The following is a 20260-nucleotide window of genomic DNA, read 5'->3' as shown; positions in this document are numbered from 1 at the left end:
ATCTTCAACAATGGGGGGGGTGAAAAATACCTTAATCACACAAGCTAAGACCCCTCTGTCAAATAAAACCCATTCCTGGGTTCCACGTCTTGTTTAGTGAACACTAGTCAGCTCACCGCAGCAGGTGTTGCTGCATTCCGACCCCTAATTCTATCTGTGGAACAGGACTGATGCTGACCCCACGCTGTGGGTAGCTTCGGGGCTGAGAGAAGCGCACACAGCCAGATCTTTCTCCCAGTGCCCTCGGGTCTGTGCTTTCTCTCTCTCCCGTGTGCCCCCCATCCCCCCACTCCGTTCACCTTTTCTGTGCTGTTTTGCTTTTGGAGACATGGTGGTCTCCAGCATGAGCTTCTCCAGCTCAGCACTTCTGCCTGCCTGCCTCCCTCTGTTCTAGGTGCTCTCCTCTGCCTGGGCTCGTGTCCTTCGGTTTTGCTCTATGCACGAGTGACTCTGTATATAGGCCCCTGGTGTCTGTGTATCTTTGGATTTCTGTTTGTCCTCCATTCCCTGCCTGGATGATCTCTATCCTGCCCCTAAGTGTCTCTGTATCTGCATCCATTTGGACTCTGGCTCCAGCCTTTTTGCTAATATATTTCTTGGGGCTTGCCTCTCTCCACCTCTCTGTCCTGTGACTTATTCATTCTTGTTTCCTGTGAGCTGTTGGTTGTTTTGTTCAGACAAGGTCTTACTATGTAGCATAGGATGACTTCAAATCAGCCTCCTGGATGCTTTGATGGTGTGAGCCACCATGCTTGGTCTATGTAATTTTTTAAAAGATTTATTTATTTAATGTATATGAGTACACTGTAGCTGTCTCCTGACATACCAGAAGAGGGGGACATTTGGGTCCCATTATAAATGGTTGTGAGCCACCATGCGGTTGCTGGGAATTGAACTCAGGACCTCTGGAAGAGCAGTCAGTGCTCTAACCACTGAGCAACCTCTCCAGCCCGGTCTCTGTATTTATATATCTTTGCCTCTTTTCCTGTGACCTGATATCATGCTTTTTAGTCTCTCTCTGTCTCTCTTTCCTTTCTGTGTAGCGCCTTGCTTGCTCATCTCTAAGCACATCTCTCTATGTCTCTTTATTGTCTCTCCTTCTTGCCCGGTTCTGACCACGAAGTCTCCCGGTGTCTATTTCTCTGTCTTTCCCTGCTACTTGACCTCTTGTTCCCTCCTCCTCTTTCAGTCCCTCCCTGTCCCTCCTTCCCAACACCAGCTCACCTCTAGCCTTCTCCTCACCCTCGAGTCCCCCAAGCCTCTGCCTCCCCTGGCCAGAAGGTTTTCTGCATGCCAAGCCCCTAGCGCCCAGTCCTTTCTAGTCTTGGCACCTGGAGCTGGGGGCCTCGGGCTCCGTTGGCTGCACTGCACCTCCCTTTCCAGGGTTGGGCCCAGGGGTGCGGCCCTTTCTACTGCGAAGACCCCCCCCCCCGCCAAAATCAAACCAGTGGGAGCAAGTGGGTGGGTAAGAGGGAAGCAGGACCAGAGGTGATGGAGGGGGGGTGGGGAAGAAGAGGGGAGGTGGAGATGGAAAGAGGGAGAGGCAGCGCAGGGCGAGGGAGGAGGTGAGATAGAAGGAAGAAGGGAAGGCTGAGCCGAATAGGGAGGAGGAAGAGGACGGAGGGAAGAAGAGAAGGCAGGGAGAGGGAGGAGGCAGAGGGAGAGGAGCGCACGCGGCGAGTGCGCGGCCGGTTCGCTGGTTGAGAGCGAAGAGGGGGTGTGCATTGGCACCGAGAGGGACCCCGGGCCGGCGAGGGCGATTGCAGCTTCGGGAGGTAGAGAGAGTGCAGGGCGCGGGCCCAGGCGGGCGGAGGAGTGAGCGTCAAACGGGCTCTGGGGTGCACGGTCCCAGCCCCTGCATCTCGGGAGCTGGAGCTCCCGTTCTGGGGACAGCCAGGCTGGAAGTCCCAGGAGAAGGGGAGGGAAGAGCTAGGGGATCGGGCGCTGGGAAAGGGTTGCTCCGAGGCCTCTTGGATGGGGGGTGCCGCTCGCCTGAGCGCCCCTCTAGCGCTGGTACTCTGGGCCGCACTGGGAGCGGCAGGTAAGACCTGGGGGTCCTGGCAGCATCCTTTGAGGGAGGGGCGGAGTGGGATGCCTAGGCGAGGGATGCAGCTGCTGTCTTCCCAGCTCACATCGGACCTGCACCTGATCCCGAGGACTGGTGGAGCTACAAGGAGAATCTCCAGGGAAACTTCGTGCCAGGTGCAAACAGGGTGGAGACCCAGAGCCCGACCCCATAGCCCTAGGCGCCGCTTCCCCCAGATTCGGGAGTCTGGGTCCTCGAACCTCTCATCTTCCACAGGACCAAGGCTCCCAGCCCCTGCCTTCTTCCCTCAGGAGTGGGGCCCAGCCTCTGAACCTCAGCGGCTCACCATGGGACATTATACATGCGCATTTCAAGTAGTGAGTGGGAGTGAGTGCAAGGAAAGTGTGGGGGTGGAGAGATGTGTGTGTTTGCAGCCATGGACAGGTCCTATTCCTGTTGGAAGGCACAGACGCGGTAGCTCAGGTCCCTGTCCCGCCCCCTCGCCCGGGGCTTCGAAGTCCTCTTTTATAACTCTTCTCCCCCAATAGTCTTATCCAGCTGTGGGACCTAGGAGACTATAAGAACTACAACTCCCATGGGGCTACGGGGCAGACCGGAGATTGATGAGTTTTCACCTCTGAGGCCTACTGGGAGTTGTAGTTCTGTTTTTACAAAGCCCTTTTAAAGATGGGAACAATATAGGAAAGGCTTGGAGGTATCATGAGCTCCCAGGAAAGGATTCCAGAATTTTTCTAGGAATCGGGATTCTGGCTCTCACTTGCTTTCTCTCTTAGACCCAAAGCTACAGATTTTCTCCCTCTTTCTTCCTTCACCTGGGGTTATCCCTGCCTGAATCCACACAGCAGGTCCTGCCTGGAACCCAGCCTATTTCTGTTCCCACAGGGCCTCCCTTCTGGGGCCTGGTGAACGCTGCCTGGAGCCTGTGCGCTGTGGGGAAGCGGCAGAGCCCCGTGGATGTGGAGCTGAAGCGGGTTCTTTATGACCCTTTCCTGCCCCCGCTCAGGCTCAGCACCGGGGGAGAGAAGGTAAGGAGCTTTGCAATGGAGCGGGTCTGAGCAGAGAGGACATGTGCTGAGGTGGATGGTGAGCTATGTGGAATAAAAAGTACTGGCAAGATGGAAAGAATGCTCCTTATCCTCTGAAGCTCACCCCCACGGCTTTCCTCCACTTGCCTGTTTACCCAAGCAGTGAAAACGGAAGACAGCTCACGCCAAGCATTTGAAAAAGCTGAACAAACCCACTAATCTTCACAATAGCCTACAAAATAGGTACTATCTTGTTAGCCTTCTGCTGTGGCCCAGAGAGTTAATGATACTTGCCTAGGGTCACACAGCCATCCGAACAAGTGACTCGGTCTCAGTGTCTGTATAAGAACCCTCTCAGCTGTGCCTTTTCGGTAGAAGCTCTGGCACCATGAGCCAAAAGCCTCGGCCATTTTCTAGGCTGTACCTCAGACCGGCTTTCTCACTAGGCTCGCAAGGAGTCTTCTTGTCCTCTCCCCTTCCTCCCCCTCCATTGTCCACCCTCATCCAGTTCTCCCACCAGGCCTTCAGCTCTACCTCCTGCCGTCCATCAAACCAAGGCCCCACCCCCCTTGTGGAGTGCAGCTACCTAGGCGGCTGGGGCAGGGGGAAGGACCGTTCCAAGCCAGCCTGTCTCAAAAAGCCAACAAAAAATAAACTGTGGTGAAGCCCCATAACTGCCCGCAGGACATGGCATCAGGGCCCGGGGTGGCGGGGGATGGGGGGGCATTAACGTATCTGTCGTTGTTCACTAGATTCTTTCCAGTTCCACAGGTCTGCTCGGAGCCTCCACCCATGTCCTTCCCTCTTCCTGGAATACCTTTCCCCGCTGTTTATCCTTCCATTGTCCAAGTGTCACTCCCTCAGGGATGTCTTCCCTGACTTCAACTAAGCTGGTCCCCCCATTATACCATGTCACCAGTCTCTGTCCCTCCTAGTTGAGCTCAGGTGTCACCACTGAGCAGCCAATTTTGTAGTCCCAGTCCCCACGCCCCCCCCCCATTGCTTTATTTGCAGATAGAGTAGCAATTCAATATTTTTATTTTTTAAAAAAACCTCAGAATACTGTTGTGTATGATATTGGGGGGAGGGGCATATGAGGTCAGAGGATAATTTTGTGGCTTTTTTTCTCCCTTACACAGCAAGCGCTTCACACCCTGAACTATAAACCACAGGCCTTTATGTGTTTTTCTTGTTCTGTCTTTTTGGATAAACTCACTCTGTAGCCCTGTTTGAACTTGAACTCATGGCAATCCTCCTGCCTCAGCTTCTTCAGGGCTGGGATTACAAGCCTGAAACAGCACTCCTGGCTCAGTGCCTGTTAACTGAATTAAGTCATTAGCATTTAGCACCTCAGAAGATGTGGTCTGCTCCCGTGGAGGGGCTGATACCCAAGCTATAATAATAATAACCGTTGGACTCGGAATGATAGGAGTGGAGGATGGGAGAGGCTCATCTCCCGTGTCCTCCTATAATATCCCTCTTCTGCAGCTCCGGGGAACTTTGTACAACACTGGCCGTCATGTGTCCTTCCTGCCTGCATCCCGGCCTGTGGTCAACGTGTCTGGGGGTCCCCTTCTTTATAGCCACCGACTCAGTGAACTGCGGCTGCTGTTCGGAGCTCGAGATGGTGCCGGCTCTGAACACCAGATCAACCACGAAGGCTTCTCCGCTGAGGTGGTGACCCCGAACCTGGCAGTCCACGCTAGATCACCCTGGTTTCTTATGCTTCACCCCATCCTTCTATTCAGGGCTGCCCCTCCCTACCCCAAGTACTAATCCCTGGTGCAAGCGCGGACACCAAAGCCCTGAGAGCTGAAACCATCCACCCTCTGTGCCTTCCGCTAAGACCCCTTCTCTGTGTGCCCGCTTACTCTCCCCAGGTGCAGCTAATTCACTTCAACCAAGAACTCTACGGGAACCTCAGCGCTGCCTCAAGGGGCCCCAACGGCCTGGCCATTCTCAGCCTCTTTGTCAACGTGAGGGAGGGGAGTATGAGGGGGAGGCTGGGAGACTAGCCTGGGGGTGGGGGTGCTTGTGGAGCTCTGGGCTGCCGTCTTCCCCGTCTTCCCCGCCTCGTGCCTCCTGCATAGGTCGCTGGCAGCTCCAACCCGTTCCTCAGTCGCCTCCTCAACCGGGACACGATCACCCGAATCTCCTACAAAAGTAAGTCCCCACGTTTAGGGCTGGAGTCTCAGCTACTAGGGAGGCTGAAGAAGGAGAGTGACAAGGCCAGCCTGGGCTTTAGCGTGAGCTCAAGGCCAGCCTGGGCTACTTAGTGTGAAGACAGAAAGGGAAGAACGGCTGGGGATGCTTGCCTGTTAGAATCCCTCATAGAGGGGCTGGGCGCCTGCCTCAGTGGTACCTGCCCAGCACTGTCTGAAGCCTTAGAGGTTCAGTCCCCACACTATGACAAAAATAACCAAGCCCCGCTGTGTTCGTTGCATACCTGTGAGCCCCCTAGGCGCCCACTTTCACATGGGCTTGCTCTCTGCACAGATGATGCCTACTTTCTTCAAGACCTGAGCCTGGAGCTCCTGTTCCCAGAATCCTTCGGCTTCATCACCTATCAGGGATCTCTCAGCACTCCTCCCTGCTCTGAGACTGTCACCTGGATCCTCATCGACAGGGCTCTCAATATCACCTCCCTCCAGGTGACTGACCCCCATGTGTGCATGCTACCCCCACCATGAGCACCGTCCCTTTCCACTCACCCGTGGTTTCTCTTGAGGCAGATGCACTCCCTGAGACTCCTGAGCCAGAATCCCCCCTCCCAGATCTTCCAGAGCCTCAGTGGTAATGGCCGGCCCTTGCAGCCCCTGGCCCACAGAGCCTTGAGGGGCAACAGGGACCCCCGGCACCCCGAGAGGCGCTGCCGAGGCCCCAACTATCGCCTGCATGGTATGCTTAATGGTGTACCCTCCTTCTCCACGGTCTTGATAGTCTGCACTTATTCCCAGTGGTGTCTCAGTGTGACACGTCCCTCGTCCTTTCTCACCTCTCCATGTGGAACAGCGTGGTGCAGCCCACCCCTCTTTGCAACTTAGTGTAAAGCCTGACACCCTCTGTTTTCCTTGTGACGTACTGGTCCATGCCCTCTGCCTACCGTCGCTTTGCAAGATGGTACGGTCCAAGTCACCTGTTTACGAATGGTACGACCCTACTGAGGGCTGTAGTTTTGACAGCTATCCCCTTTCTGAGCATCAGCGTGGTACAATCCCTCTGTCTTCCTTACTGTGGTTCTGCCCCGGGAAATCTGTTGGCCTCTTGTCTGGTTTCTCTACATGGTGCAGCTCAGATGACCATATCCTCTTTACGTTACTACCTTTATGCAAACCAGCCTAATCTGCACGTCCCCTGTGGCCTTCCCTCCCTATACGGTTTGGTCCAGGAGCTGACTATTTTCACGGACTTGGTATATTCCATTCCCCCTTAGCAGCCTGACTGTAAGTAGAGCCCTATGCGGTCAGCTCCCACACCCCTCAAGCCGGTGCTTTCTTTTGCAGTGGACGGTGGTTCTCACGGTCGCTGAGACTCCCCAAGAAGGATTGCGCCCGCCTGTTCTGAGTTTTCTCACCAGGAGAGGGGAACTCACCCCCTCCCCCAAAGCAAAGCTATTAAAGGGACTGAATGTTTCCAGTTTCTCGGTGGTTTGATTATCAGTCGCGATTGAGAAATATCGAGATGTTAAAAAAAAATCCTTCCCGAAGCCCACTTCTTTTTGCCTTAACCTGCTCTAGTTGGTGTTCTGCTTCTTTCCTCAAACAATGAGCCTGTGAACACGCGGCTCCTTTAAGAGGCACCCCTCCTGACCCACACCCGCATCCGGTAGCACGCGCAGAGCCATGTGCTTCCCCCTTCTTCCTACCTCATTGGCTCGAAGTGGGTCACGGTCCCGCCTCCAGCGCATCCTCCCATTGGCCGAATGTAGGTCAGTGTCCCGCCTTCTTCCAAAAGGCAAGGCAACTCCACAAGTTCAGCCCCTCACGCGCCTCCGGGGCCTTGGCAGATCCCTTCATCTCATTGGCTGAGCGTCTCAAGGGCTCAGGCCACGATTGGCTCTTGCTAGCAGCCGGAGGGAGGCACGCGGCTGGGGTGCATGGCCGAAGAGGAGGGAGGCAGCCCGGAGGAGGGGCGCGCGCTCTGGCGTCGGGTGTTTTGGTTTGGATTTTTTTTTTTTCCGCGAAAGAAGTTTGCTTTGGCCACGCCTCAAGGCTGCCACCTCCTTCTGCCCCCTCCTCCGCCCCTGGGTGCACACCTCTGGGTGCAGATTGCAAAGCTCCTTTCTTTGGGAGAAGTGCAAAATTGGCTAGAGCCAGAGTCTCGCCCACCTGGTACAGAAGGAGCGCGCGCCTGTGTCCCTTGGGGACCCACAGTTGCAAAGAGACAGCTGCTTGATTTGGTCACCCACTCGCCCAGACTATAGGAGCCTCCCGGGACACTCTTTTGAGTTGCACCTTTCTGCAGAGCAGACTGGTTGAACCCCCGCAGCGCTCTTAGGATTTGAAGCGTTCCGATACTGGAGGCTTGCACGCCGCGCTCGCCCGACTCTGGGACACATTCGCCCGAGCCACAGGAGTGTGCGGGTGACTGACATATCTCTTCGACTCTCCATGAGCTCATGAACCTGGGAGCAGGTGCCCGGCAATGGCGCGGCCTCTGAGCGACAGGACCCCGGGTCCCCTGCTGCTGGGTGGCCCGGCTGGGGCCCCCCCTGGCGGGGGAGCGCTGCTTGGGCTGAGGAGCCTTCTGCAGGGAAACAGCAAGCCCAAAGAACCGGCCAGCTGTGAGTTCTAGTCCCACTATGTTAGGGACTCAACTGTTGGGGTGGTGGTCTACGGCCCCTATCAGCTAGGTGTTCCATCTTTGCTAGTCTTCATTTGGTCACTTAGATCTTCCAGTCCTTCAGCGTCCAGGACCAAATATGACGCCTGGAGGGCCTAAGGGTCAAGTCCCCGGAGTGTTCTCCATGAGGACAAAGTTTAGGTGCCAGACCCCTCTTTCTTCCCTTTGGCCTCCGAGTCTGGACCCCTGGAGTCCTGGGGGAAGGGAGGGGGTGTGTCGGATGCTCACACGGTGCAGACACGGGCTTGGGCGGGGCCTCACAGGGTCACATGGAAAGTAGGGATGAGGAATGTGCCTGAGCAAAGGAGCCACTTCCAGCCCCAACAGATTGTGGGGGAGGGGACGAGGGTGATGGGGGGGGGATAACTGAGCTGTCACTTTTTCTCTCTCACCTGCCCAACCTTTCACCCACCCTGTCACTAAACCTTTCTTAACTTCCATCTTCGCTCTCTGGGTCGCTTTCTTGTGTTTCTTAATCCCCTCCCGGGTCTCTTAACCCTATCTACCCTTCTGTGTACTTTTTTGTCTTTTCCCCTCTCTGGGTCCCTGTCTTCCTGGCCATCTCTATTGCTGGGGCCTTGTTCTCTTCTCTCTCTGGGTCTCCCCAACCCCGTCTTTACACCTCACTCCTTTTTCTGGGTTTTCTCCCTGCCTGTACCCACCTCCTTGAGTCTTTGCCCTGCGTTTCCCGTCTCCTCACTTCTCTGTATCTCCGCCATATCTCTGACTTGGGGTCCCTCCTGTGTCCCTCCACCCCATCCGGTCTCTCCCTGGCCTACAGGTCTACTGAAGGAAAAGGAGCGCAAGGCAACTCTGCCTTCAGCCCCCGTCCCGGGACCCGGCCTGGAAACGGCGGGCCCAGCGGATGCCCCGACTGGGGCAGTTAGTGGCGGTGGGTCCCCTCGGGGGCGCTCAGGGCCTGTGGCCGGCCCGAGTCTTTTTGCGCCGCTGCTGTGGGAACGCACTTTGCCTTTCGGGGACGTGGAATACGTGGATCTGGACGCCTTCTTGCTGGAGCACGGGCTACCGCCGAGCCCGCCGCCCCCCGGGGGCCTGTCGCCGGCACCCTCTCCAGCGCGCACTCCCGCACCCTCCCCGGGGCCCGGCTCTTGCAGCTCCTCTTCCCCCCACTCCTCGCCTGGGCACGCCCCCGCGCGGGCCACTCTGGGAGCCGCCGGCGGCCACCGCGCAGGTGCGGCGAAGGGGCGGGGCTGGCGGGCAGGGAGGGGCCTCGCGACACTTTTGGAAGTCTGCCCAATGAGATGCTGCGATCCTTTAGGGGCCTTGGGTCCCCAAATGCGAGAGGATTATTCAGTGAGAGGCTGTATGTTTCTCTAAGACAAAAGTTTCCTCATGTTCCTGGAGCCAAGACTAGAAACTCAGAACACCTTAGTTAACTGGAAAGTACTAACTCCAGAGTTCGAGTCCAGAATTTTGGGAAACAACATAGGACTGGACTTCAAGGACACTTAAAATGGGAGTGAGCAGGCCAGAGCGAGGTACTAGGTTCCTGGATTCTGGCCCACACCCCAAGTGGAGGGTGTTGCATCCTGCCTCCCAGAGTCTTGCAGCAGAGAATGTCAGGAACCCGATTCTGGACTCTGCAGAGGAGCTCCCCATTTTCCTGCGTTGGGGACCTAGGATCTCAGAACTGTGGGAGTTTGCATGGCTAAGAGCTTGACAGGCCGGTTCTCCCACGATCCCCCGCCCCCATAGCGCGAGGTGGGTGGGTAGAATCATTGGAGATGTTGGAGCTGAGACCAAAAGGAACAAGAAGGGAGGCGACCCCCTATCAAGACCAGGAGTCTCGATGTGGGACGCCTGGGTACACCTGTCCCTGATCCGACCTCCAGGCAAAAACCAGGGCTGCACATTCCCTCGCCACGTGAGTCCTCCCTCCTTACTGCGCGCACGCGCTCTCACGCGCGAGGAGGCGGGGCCCGGGAACGTGCGGGTGCTTGGTGGGGAGGAGGGGAAAGGGGAAGCAGGAGGCCACACGTGACACGGCCCTGAACTGGTGTCCTAGGCTGGCCCCATCTTTTTTGTTCTTAAAGACACAGGAGTCATCCTTTTTTAGCCATCCTGGACCCTTCATCACTCTTAGGAGTGAGTCTAACAGGTCTAAGCTCTGAGCAAGGATTCAGTAAGTAGGACTCAGGCAGTGGGAACAAAAAATAACACTGAATCTTAAGTTTTGAGGTTTTAGAAGACTCATGGGATATTTACGGCCAGTCATTTCTGCCTTACTCATAATGATAGAATTGCCTTCCGGTGGCTAAGCATCTTTGTCACAGGGTTGATGCCTGACAGGATTTGTGTTAAAACAGCAGAAAAGTCTGCCCTGTGGTGGATAAGATGGAGAGGGGCCTCTGAGAATGCAGTCCCCAAACTAAATACGCACACATTCAAGTGATACATATTTCTCTAGGCTTGACCTCTAGGGACACACCCAGTCCTGTGGACCCAGACACCGTGGAGGTGCTAATGACCTTTGAACCTGATCCCGCTGACCTCGCCCTGTCAAGCATTCCAGGCCATGAGACTTTTGACCCTCGGAGACACCGCTTCTCAGAGGAGGAATTGAAGCCTCAGCCAATCATGAAGAAGGCAAGGAAAGTCCAGGTGCCCGAGGAACAAAAGGTGAGCATGACCAGATGTTGGCTTGGCCTTGCTCAAGTCTGGGAAGCTTCTCTGGGGGAGGGGGTCTCAGAACTCAGTGGTCTATAGGCATAACCTAGTTCACGAAGCTTCTGGGGACAGATTTTGTCCTGAGAGTCACGAAGAGGAGACCTCCGGTCACTTGGACCCATAAGCCAGTCCCCCTGTGGACAAGGGCTCAAGTTCCAAGAGACTCTTGCAAATTACAGCTTTCAGTGGTTGTCCATCAGCCTGCTTCTGAGCAGCTGGCCTGGTCTTCTGCTTTCAACCTGAAACATCTGTAGAACTGCCTCTACCCAGGTGCAGACATGGTCTTCCTTGGGCCTGAAGTCATCCTTTACCAGTGATACCCTAATTTGTGGGAATCTTAGCAGCAAATGCATTTTTCTAGAGTCTGGTTTTGCTGTTACTGGGGTCTCGTGTCTTTGCCATGGCCTTTTGTGCATCATAGGTGTTCCAGCATCTAGTTCCATCTGAGAAAACTATTTCATGAGTGCTTTTTCCTGCCACAGAGCTCAGCCGTTGCTAGGGAATGGCTGTGTCCTAGCAAGCTGGAACCTTTAATTAAGATGAAGCCCAGGGAAGCATCTTTTCCAGCAGGGTGAAGGACCCATGATATAATCCTCAGAGGAAGCCTCAGCTCCCAATTCTTCCATCAGTCAGGTACTGGAGGGAAGGGATGCAGACAGCTCCCTGACCTCAGTTCAGGGGTGGAAGGAAAGAGACTGTGTCTCCTTACAGCACGTGTTTACTTTCTGATGAGATGAGGTTGCCTTGGCAACCAGGATACCAAACCCCACCACAAGGGGAGCTATCCAAGCTTTCCTTAGCAACTAGGATCTGGAAAGGTGATGTCTAGGGCAATGTGCTTTTCAATGAGAAAAGCCCTCAGACCCTGAAGGCCTAGTTGCTAGGTAACAAACCACCATAGCAACCGGCTTTCCATAGGTCGTGGGGAGTCTTGCTCCATACAGTGGAGAATTTCAAGACCAGCTTTTTTCATGTGTACCTGGAAATCTATCTCTAGTGTTCTGCCAGAAACCTGTTCTTAGCAACCAGGGCAGCAGACAACAGAAGTTTGGGTATTGATCCCGGCATAGACCAATATCCTTAGGCTTTGCTGCTGTAATGAACCAGATCCACGGATTTGGATTCCTTTTGTCTCACTGCCCCTTCCACTCCTCCATCCCCAGGATGAGAAGTACTGGAGCCGGAGGTACAAGAACAATGAAGCAGCCAAGAGGTCGAGAGACGCAAGAAGACTCAAGGAGAACCAGATATCTGTGCGGGCAGCCTTCCTGGAGAAGGAGAACGCCCTGCTGCGGCAGGAGGTGGTGGCTGTGCGGCAGGAGCTGTCCCACTACCGTGCTGTGCTTTCTCGCTACCAGGCCCAGCACGGGACACTGTGAGCCACTCCTCCCTGCCAGGGCAGAGTCCTGTTCCTCGCTCAGACTTGCACCTGACACCCTCCTTCCTCCTTGTCCCATGGCCAGTGGTCTGACCAGCCTAGGTGCCCCAGGGACATCACGATGCAGACAAATACATTTATATTTTTAAGAAAAAGTTAGCCTTCCCACCACACTTATGGGGTGGGGAGGGTCCTGAGTGCGCTCTTAGCACGTCGGGGAACCCAGCCATCCAACCGCCTCCATCGACACAACCCTGAATAAATCTTGAGAACCCAGAGCCAGCTGTTGTGACAAAGCAGCGCCGGCTGTCTCAAGGACATTCCTTATAGGACCAGTCATTGGAAGGGACGTCGGGTGGGAGGGAAGGTCTCGAGGAAAGCAACACCTTTATTGCATAGACCTTTTCAATTGCTTTTAGACTAGGGACAGGGACACACAAGACACAGAATATCCCGCCCCTGACTGGCCAGGGGAGGAACATTAGTGCAAATCTGGGGACCACCTGGGGGAACCTGCCCCTCAAGGGCTGATTGGCCAGTCAAGTGGAGGCACTGGAGTAGGCAAGAAGAAACCCTGGCTGGACAATAAGCTGGAGAAGCCTTGCTAGCACAAACATTCCAGGCCCCATCATTGGACATCAGGAAAGGCAGACCCCACCCTCAAGCCTCTAGGTCCTCTGGGAACTGCGGGGTCAGGACCACTCCCCACCCTCACAGGTCAGAGTGCAGGCCCTATTTTTACCTATAAAAAAATAGACCTTGGCCTGTGGTGCTCTGTCCTGCCAACTCAGCTTTAGGCTCGTTCAGGCTCTCGGCTTTTGACCTGCAGGCCCAGTGAGCAGTGTGGCGAGACTTGGATGCACCTGCGCCTGTATTGGCCCGTACTCCACTAACTCCCCGTCTACAGTGAGCACGCCACGAGGCGTGAGTGGCTCAAGGCGGAAGGCACGTGCTGCAGCATAGCCCAGATGTGGGCAGCCCAGGCTGAAGTGGTTTCCATGCTCCATGGCCAGCAAAATTCGGAGAAGGGCAGCCCGTGAGACGCCGCTCCGCACCCAGCACAGGTGCACCACACCATCGTCAAAGCGTGCGTGTGGGGCTGCCATCAGGTCTGCACAGAGGTGGCTTGGCAAGATGGCCAACATGAGTACAAACTCCCCTTCTATTGTCACCCAGTCTTGGGGCAGTGGAGAGCCCAGGGGAGGAAGCAGGTGGTCAGCTGGGCCCCAGGTGGAGGCTTCTGGAGCACTGTGGGTGGGGGGCGACAGCCCCGAGGATGCTGGCATTTCTGGAGGGCCCTCGGCGATGGGTGAAAGCTGAGCTGTTTTGAAAGCATTGGGGGATGAAGGCAGCAGTGGGTCTGGGGACAGAGGTGCATCCCCAGCTCCCCCCCAGTCTCCGGTCAGCTCTGGACCACCACCATTGAGGGACAGGTCAGGCACAGGCTCAGGGGAGCCAGGGGAGACCAAGGCAGGCTGGGGTAGGGGCAGGGGCAGGTCAGACACAGACCGATGAAGAGGTGAGTGAGTGGCGGCTGGGGCTGGGGCTGGGGCCAGAGCCAGTTCTGACTTGGCTCTCGGCAGACCGTGGCCTGGGACGGGCAAGGCTGGTTCTGCGGCAGCAGGGAGGTAGGAGAGACGTCCGCGGTAGGTATGCAGTGTGGCCAGTCCTAGCACTGCACCCAGTGTGAATCGAGCGCTGCCTAGGGCTCTGAAACGCTCGCTGTGAATGTCCACGTCTGACAAGAATCCCCAGGCCACTGACAGGAAGGAAAAGCAGCGGGATCCCGAGGCCAGTGTCACAGAGAGCAGGTCCAGAGGATGGCTGCCACCCCGGCAGAGAAGAAGGGAGCAGTTGAGCAACAGGTCAACACCAACAGCCTGTTCAAACCTTCACAATCAGAGAGAAGTGTCACATGGGGAAGAGCCATGGGGGTAACACAGAGGAAAAAGGATGGCAGGAGCGGCAGTGCCACCAGAAAGCATGTCCCGGAGCCCACCGCAAGCCCCTGACTGGAGGTGCTCTGTGGGCCAGCCACAGACCTAGCTTGGGTAAGGAGTAGGTGCAGGACGGAAAGATACCAGACCCTGCTGTCCCAAAGACTCATCCCTCTCTTAGCGGGGATCCCCAGTTGAGTGACATACCCGCCATGATGGTTGACGGCCCCGGCTAGTGCATTGCCCGAGCCACAGGGGAGAACACCGATGGGCGTCCGCACCGCGTCTTCCCAGTCTGGGCGGTCAAGGAGCCCGTTCAGCACCTGCAGTTGGGATAGGGCTGCCTGGGTCCTGGCCTCCCTCTTCAGTTCCCCCCAGGACAGGGTTAGGGTTTCTGTAGCTCTACCTCAAAAAGCAGCCCATCTCCAGACACAGTGACGATGCCTTCCCACTCACTCAGGTTCAACCCCTGCACCAGCTCACGGGCATGGTTCTGTCGTTCTAAGGTGGGCAAATCAGAAGGTTAGGAAGTCTCATGCTAGAACTCTCCATAAGATCCAGGAGTATCCCTCCCACCCTGCTGCCTGCAGCCCCTACCTGTCTGTATGAGGTTGAAGGACAGCCCAGCTTCAGAGATCATGGGCACCACGTGGTCCATACAGCGCTGCCAGGCCAGGCCTCGCCCCCCGAAAGGATTGACCAGTATGAGCAGCCTGGACTTCTGGGGCAGCAATTCAGGGGTGATTTCTGAAGCAATGGAAGAGAAAGGAAAGGCTGAGTCTTGGAGAGGCTGTGGATCCAGCCTCCTCCCTAGCAACAGTATCTGGAAATGGTCCCAAGGCGACTTGATAAGGGCAGGTACCTTGGGACCATTTACAGATACTGCTGTGAGTTTCTGCCTCCCCGCTGTCACCTAGCCAGTGAAGTCAGACCAGTTTTTTCTCACAGGTGCTAAGACAAGGGCTGGCTGTAAAAGCAAACGTGTGCCCTTCGAACCTGTGTGTGGCAGGCGGGGAAAGAAGTCATGATCCCTGAACAACTATTAACCAGCACCAGGGTCCTATCCTATAGCCCCTAAGCAGTGAGGCTCCTACAGGAAGCAGGCCCCAAGAGAGGGAGGCTGTGCTGGGAAGCTTCCACTCTGTGTAGACTGGAGCCAAAAGACACCTCTGAGCTGCCTGAAGGTCCTAGAGACCTGCGTTGCACCCTCCGAATTCTCTGGGAGCCTTACTCAGCTGCTGTCCAGGCGCTGTGGTCAAGGGAGGAACAATGGAACCAACAGCAAGCACTCCCTGGGCTTCTTTCTGCTGTCTCTCATCCTTCTGAGACAGCCCCAAAAGGACCCAGAGCACAAACACAGGACAAACGGGAACACCCATGTGGCTCTGGGCCAGCATCTCACCCTGGTCCCCAGACAGAGGCACTCCTCGGAGGAGACACATGAGGGCAGTTGCCCAGCGCTGGGCCTCTGCACGATTCTCCACATATGTGGCGGCCCCATCAGCCCGGAAGGTCCGAGCAGCTCTGCGCCGGCCTCCGCGCCGACCCCGTGGGTAGGTGTAGATGCAGAAGTAGGCCGCAGTGTCTTCGGGGCTACGGCTCTGCAGAGTGCCACAGCCCGAGACCTCGTCCAGAGTGACTAGACCGTCTCGGGGCCGGGCCTCTGGCTTTGGGCGCAGACGCTGTATGTGTAGGGCTTGTGTTGTGAGGGTGAGGGCAAACCGTGGGCCATGGGCCGGGTAGGAGCCGAACTCGCCGTGCAGGATTGGAGTGCTGGCAGCCATTGGCAGTAGTGGTGGTGGGGCCATGATCTTGGTTCAGTCCCAAGCACTCCTAGATTCTTGGCTTGTGGCCAGCTCCAGGTCCTCTGTGGGGAGGAAGACAATGGTCAAAATTCAGGATCCCATGGTAGGTGGGGGACAGAAGAGGTCTGTAAAAAGCAGTCAGAGTGTGGGAAAGGACAGTTAACTCTGTTGCAACAACTAGTTAATACCCCTGGAAGTCAGGCACGGTGATGCCTAGCATCAGGGAGTCAGACGTAGGGTTGAGGCCAGCCGGGGGATTCGCTGCTTAAAACCCAAACAATAGAACCCATGGCGATCAAAAGATGGAAAAGGCGACTGGAGGGTAAATCTGTGGTTTACTACATGATGACAGAGGTTGTGGGGAGACTGGAGGGCAGAGGCAGGAGAAAATAGGCTGAGACAGGGAGACACTGTCCCCTCCCACGCACTGAGTCACCGCCAGGTGGAGATGGGACAACCATGTAGACACACAGGCACAAAGAAGATAAAGTCAGCTCTGAGAAACAGCAGCTCCGGAGATCCAGGCTGATAAACTACTTAAAGTAGCTGGGCAGCAGTGGCTCAAGCCTTTAATCCAGGCACTCAGGAGGGAGAGGCAGGCGGCTCTCCGTGAGTTGGAGGACAGCCTAGTGTATGGAGTGAGTTCCAGGACAGCCAGGACTATGCCCCTTTATCTAAACCATATGGGGGGAGGGCAGGGGAGAGGAACTTAAAAGTTTCTCACTCCAATGAGGAAAGCCCGTTGCTTTCCTGCCTGTTACAGAAGAGAAGAACAGGACACACAGAGAGGTCAGAGGGAGGGCCACCTGTAGGAGACCAAGTGAGTGGCCACTAGCCTGTTGACTAGAAGCACTAACCTGGGTGTCTGTGAGTTCTCTCCAGGAAGAAGGTGAGCCAGAACTGAGCCCCTTCTCCCGCTCAGCAGAAGCTCACCTTTGGGCAGCTCAACCAAGTCGCCTGACTAGTTTGTCACCTTTCCCAGCCTCGCAGCAGCCTGGGACACGCCCCCATGAATATTGTCCCTCAGGATCTATCTCTGCCAGCTGCTCTGGTCGCTCCTTTAATGCCCATGTATCGGCCCCACCCTTAAAACTGCAGGGACCTGTATGAGGCCCTCAAATCAGATACCAGCACAGAGCCTTATAAACGCCCCATCCTAGGCTGTGTCTCGGTCTCCCTCCCAAGGCCCCAGATCTTGGCTCCACCCACAGGCTCCTGGCCGACCACCGTTTGTCCCCGGTATCCCTAGCCGGTACAACCACTCCAGGGGTGCAACGCAGCACCAAGTCTGAGTCTCTATCCCAGGGCTGGACCTGGTTGCCGTTTTCAGATTTCACCCAGTGTTCCGCAACGGGCCTGAGTGTCCGCCCCTCTGGGGTCACCCAGAATCCCGCAACCTGCGTGCACGCTGCGTCGTCCGGGCAGCCCCTCCAGAGTCTCCACTACCGCCCCCATCAGATCTAGGGGTGGGGGAAGGGTGTGCGTCCATCCAGCCAATGGCTGCACCGAGTCCGAGCCGCACCAATGAGAGGGCAGGGGGGCGGAAGTATCTGCCTTCATAACTACGCGCCCGGGCCGGTGGATGACGACGGAAGCCGGGCGGGGCTTTAGCCGAGCAAGGCGGCTCCCATCTTAAGTAAGGGCACACACGCAGCAGAGGAAAGTAGAAGGCAAAGCTTAGCCCGCCATCTTTGTTGAGGTCAAAACAAGCCCTCTCCCCAACAGAGTCAATGAAAAGAAAAGGGGCGTGGAGGAGTTCTTAACCAACTCTCCAATGTTGGTAACGGTGGTAACAGAACAAGGCAGAGATAGAAACTGAGGTGTGATGGAACCCTGTAATCTTAAAAATTGGGAGGAAGTGCAGGATCTGCCTCAGCGGTTTATAGCCAGTTAAGTGACACCTTGTGTCAAACAAACCCCAGAAAAGGACCGACACAAGGTGGAGACCATTCTGGAATGCTAACCGGGCCCAGGAGGCTCACTGATTTACAAACTGCGTCGGACTATAACATTCAAGAGGAAGAATGAGATTAACATCCCAGGACACCACCATGTGACAAGACAGCCCCGGAAAGAAAGCATAGGGAAGGGAAAGCGTTGCAAGCCCAGAGTTGGAAAGGAACTGAGGCCAGGAAAAAAACAAAATGTTGACAGAGACAACCAAGTTAAGGGTGAAAGAAGACCTGAAGAACTCAAGACACAATCGAGTACACTCACTGGTGTCAAAATACACCCCCACATGCTGGACAAAGCATGTTCACACTGAGCTACATTCTCATAAGGCAGGGACAAAACCTATTAGGAAAAAAAAGTGGAGGAGGTGGCCTGCTTATGGCCAAATACACCTTGCATCCGATCCACAGCAGCAACCACCCCAGATAACACACCAAACCATGACTAGAGGAGGATCTCGGTGACATACAGAAACCCCCAATAAAGCTGCCGAGCCCTGAGAAAGCCCTGACCAAAGGAGTTTTCAGCAGAGAAGGGGAAACAGGAAAGGAGAAATGCTAACTCACCCAAGCTGAGTGACTCCGCCCTGAATAGCCTCAGCAGCACAGTTGAGAGAAAAAAAGGAATACTTATCCTACTCCCCGGAGAAGTCCGAGGCCAGTGGCAGAAGTTCTCACCCGTGGTGTGACAATCACGAACTCTAGAAGAGTGCTTCTCAACTTCCGTGATGCTGTAACCCTTTAATACACTTCCCCATGGTGTGGTGACCCCAACTATAAGTTATTTTCATTGCTATAACTGTAGTTTTGCTACTGTTACGAACTGCAACGTATGGCTGGAGAGATGGCTCAGTGGTTAAGAGCACTGACTGCTCTTCCAGAGGTCCTGAGTTCAAATCCCAGCAACCACAAGGTAGCTCAAAACCATCTGTGATGGAATCTGATGTCCTTTTCTGGTGAGTCTGAGGACAGCTACCATATGGTCATATACATAAAATAAATAAATCTTTTTTTAAAAATTGCAATGTAAGCATGTGATACACAGGACAGTTGACATGTGACCCCGTGAAAGGGCTCTGGACCCACAGATTGAGAACCACTACTGTAGACAGCTGTACCTGGTCCCACTGCCCCTTGGATTTAGGGGTTCGGCGAGCACCCAGACCTTTGCTCTGTCACAACAGGGCCTGAGCCCCAAAGCGGAGGCCACGCAGAGGTGGCTTGGGTAGAGTGTCTTGTTTACTGTACAACCCCAGGTAAGGGTTCTGAAGAGGGCACACTGCAGACTCAGTGGCCCAGAACCAGCATCTCCCATCCAGCCAGCCTGACCTGTACTACCCAAGTTCTAACGATATGTTCTACGTAATACTTTGAGCCAAGTGTTGACTGAAGACACTTACAGACCTATACAATCAGGGAAGACACCCCAACAGGGCGCCTTTATCACTCTCTTTTTTTCCAAACAAGGAAAAAAAAACAGAAAATGACTTACCCAAGATCACAACTTTAAATGGCAGAGCCAGGGCAAGTGTTGAAAGACTGTGATCCCAGCTACTTCGGAGGCTGAGGCAGGAAGAATGAGTCAAAGCCAGGCTGGGCAACTCTGTGAAACCTTGACTTGGGGGGGGGGGGGGGCGGGTAGAACTGGGACCGGAGCTTTACTATCCAACTAGGCGCCAATTTTCCAGTTTTGTATTTTTGTCTCTCCTTCTGCCGGAGGTTCCCTCACCATTTTTACTTCTCACCCTCAGGTCTCCACACCTCCAACCACCGTCATGGTCTCTATTTCATTCTCTCTGGAGTTTCTTATCTCTATCCTCTTTCCAGCCCGGGAGCTCTGGGTGCCTTCTCTGCACATCAATATGTACATCAAAAAATGTTGGGCCAGTTCAACCAGTCTGGTCGCGGGGACGGGGAGGGACGGGAGCCGTCTCTAAGAAAGTAAATTAAGGAGAGATCCAGATCCGGGAAGAGATCATCTAGGGGTAGGGGAAAAAGCTGAACACAAAAATATTTTTAAAAAATAAGGTGCTATGGGTTGACTCGCAGCAAGAAAGTCTCGGGTGAGAAATCTAGTAGGACTTCCTGAACTTTAGTTCCGTCTAGTAAACTGAGCATAGGGAAAAGGCAGCCGGGAATTTAAAGTGCCGGAAGTGTGAGGTTAGCGTTTTCTTCGGGCCGGGACAAGCCTCACCTCCAACGCACAGCCCGCCGGGTCCTCCGCGAGCCACCGAGAAGCGGTCGGCGTGCGGCCAGAGAGTCACCACTCTATTCTTCCTGCTGACTCCAAGCATGTCTCTCGTTCTCAAGTCTCTTTATCCCTGAAGAATATAGAGAACAGGGACTGGGAAAAGGGTAGAGAGGCTCTCTGCGTCCCGGCCCTTTCCTCTGGCTGGTTTCTCTTTGGTTCTGGAAGCCTTGGTTTAGTCGGTCATCCAACATACCATAGAGAATTCCCCCCCCACGAAATTGTGGTAGAGCGTCTCGTCGCACGCATGTGGCGTCACCAATACACCATAGAGACACCCAGTTTGGGATAGAGCGTCTTGCGTTGCGTCACGAGTGCGTCTCGCAGGCCGCTCTTTC

The 20260-nt window shown here is 55.1% G+C and overlaps 3 protein-coding genes across 11 annotated transcripts; 2 read left to right on the top strand and 1 right to left on the bottom strand.

Moving 5' to 3' along the window:
- The first annotated feature begins 1653 nt into the window (after positions 1 to 1653).
- CA11 (carbonic anhydrase 11) lies at positions 1654 to 6711 on the top strand. 3 transcript variants are annotated; one of them, XM_080909000.1, is made up of 9 exons: positions 1654 to 2041; positions 2128 to 2202; positions 2930 to 3072; positions 4561 to 4746; positions 4953 to 5048; positions 5163 to 5235; positions 5569 to 5723; positions 5805 to 5970; positions 6576 to 6711. In XM_080909000.1, the coding sequence occupies exons 1-9, from the start codon at positions 1975 to 1977 to the stop codon at positions 6599 to 6601; spliced, it is 987 nt and encodes a 328-aa protein (XP_080765126.1). In that variant the 5' UTR covers positions 1654 to 1974; the 3' UTR covers positions 6602 to 6711. The 3 variants fall into 3 exon arrangements, with proteins under 3 accessions (XP_080765126.1, XP_080765128.1, XP_080765127.1); XM_080909002.1 differs by lacking the exons at positions 1654 to 2041; positions 2128 to 2202 and adding an exon at positions 2308 to 2403; XM_080909001.1 differs by lacking the exons at positions 1654 to 2041; positions 2128 to 2202 and adding an exon at positions 2352 to 2413.
- Positions 6712 to 7160: 449 nt separating this feature from the next.
- Positions 7161 to 12256, top strand: DBP (D-box binding PAR bZIP transcription factor). 4 transcript variants are annotated; one of them, XM_080908628.1, is made up of 4 exons: positions 7161 to 7855; positions 8696 to 9106; positions 10343 to 10554; positions 11766 to 12256. In XM_080908628.1, the coding sequence occupies exons 1-4, from the start codon at positions 7717 to 7719 to the stop codon at positions 11979 to 11981; spliced, it is 978 nt and encodes a 325-aa protein (XP_080764754.1). In that variant the 5' UTR covers positions 7161 to 7716; the 3' UTR covers positions 11982 to 12256. The 4 variants fall into 4 exon arrangements, with proteins under 4 accessions (XP_080764754.1, XP_080764755.1, XP_080764757.1 ...); XM_080908629.1 differs by lacking the exon at positions 8696 to 9106; XM_080908631.1 differs by lacking the exons at positions 7161 to 7855; positions 8696 to 9106 and adding an exon at positions 9681 to 9799.
- A 96-nt stretch (positions 12257 to 12352) lies between these two features.
- SPHK2 (sphingosine kinase 2) lies at positions 12353 to 20074 on the bottom strand. Of its 4 annotated transcripts, XM_080908621.1 has the most exons (7): positions 19869 to 20074; positions 19167 to 19237; positions 15320 to 15784; positions 14515 to 14664; positions 14324 to 14418; positions 14125 to 14240; positions 12353 to 13870 (listed from the first exon to the last, which is right to left on the bottom strand). In XM_080908621.1, exons 3-7 carry the CDS (start codon positions 15723 to 15725, stop codon positions 12784 to 12786), a joined length of 1854 nt encoding a protein of 617 aa, XP_080764747.1. In that variant the 5' UTR covers positions 15726 to 15784; positions 19167 to 19237; positions 19869 to 20074; the 3' UTR covers positions 12353 to 12783. The 4 variants fall into 4 exon arrangements, with proteins under 4 accessions (XP_080764747.1, XP_080764746.1, XP_080764748.1 ...); XM_080908620.1 differs by having other exon boundaries at positions 19167 to 20074; XM_080908622.1 differs by lacking the exon at positions 19167 to 19237.
- Positions 20075 to 20260: the final 186 nt, after the last annotated feature.

This window comes from Micromys minutus, assembly GCF_963924665.1.
Source record: "Micromys minutus genome assembly, chromosome: 32".
NCBI classification, from domain to species: domain Eukaryota; kingdom Metazoa; phylum Chordata; class Mammalia; order Rodentia; family Muridae; genus Micromys; species Micromys minutus.
This window is presented reverse-complemented; position numbering and strand designations above follow the sequence as displayed.

Bases quoted from the DNA above. Each gene is read 5' to 3' on its own strand.
- CA11 (XM_080909000.1), top strand. From the start codon at position 1,975: ATGGGGGGTGCCGCTCGCCTGAGCGCCCCTCTAGCGCTGGTACTCTGG. The intron at 2,042-2,127 runs GTAAGACCTGGG...CTGTCTTCCCAG, and splicing joins GGCCGCACTGGGAGCGGCAG to CTCACATCGGACCTGCACCT. The intron at 5,236-5,568 runs GTAAGTCCCCAC...CTCTCTGCACAG, and splicing joins CACCCGAATCTCCTACAAAA to ATGATGCCTACTTTCTTCAA.
- DBP (XM_080908628.1), top strand. From the start codon at position 7,717: ATGGCGCGGCCTCTGAGCGACAGGACCCCGGGTCCCCTGCTGCTGGGT. The intron at 7,856-8,695 runs GTGAGTTCTAGT...CCTGGCCTACAG, and splicing joins GCCCAAAGAACCGGCCAGCT to GTCTACTGAAGGAAAAGGAG. The intron at 9,107-10,342 runs GTGCGGCGAAGG...ATATTTCTCTAG, and splicing joins CGCCGGCGGCCACCGCGCAG to GCTTGACCTCTAGGGACACA.
- SPHK2 (XM_080908620.1), bottom strand. From the start codon at position 15,725: ATGGCCCCACCACCACTACTGCCAATGGCTGCCAGCACTCCAATCCTG. The intron at 14,419-14,514 runs GTAGGGGCTGCA...TGCCCACCTTAG, and splicing joins CTTCAACCTCATACAGACAG to AACGACAGAACCATGCCCGT. The intron at 13,871-14,124 runs GTATGTCACTCA...CTGATTGTGAAG, and splicing joins GCCGTCAACCATCATGGCGG to GTTTGAACAGGCTGTTGGTG.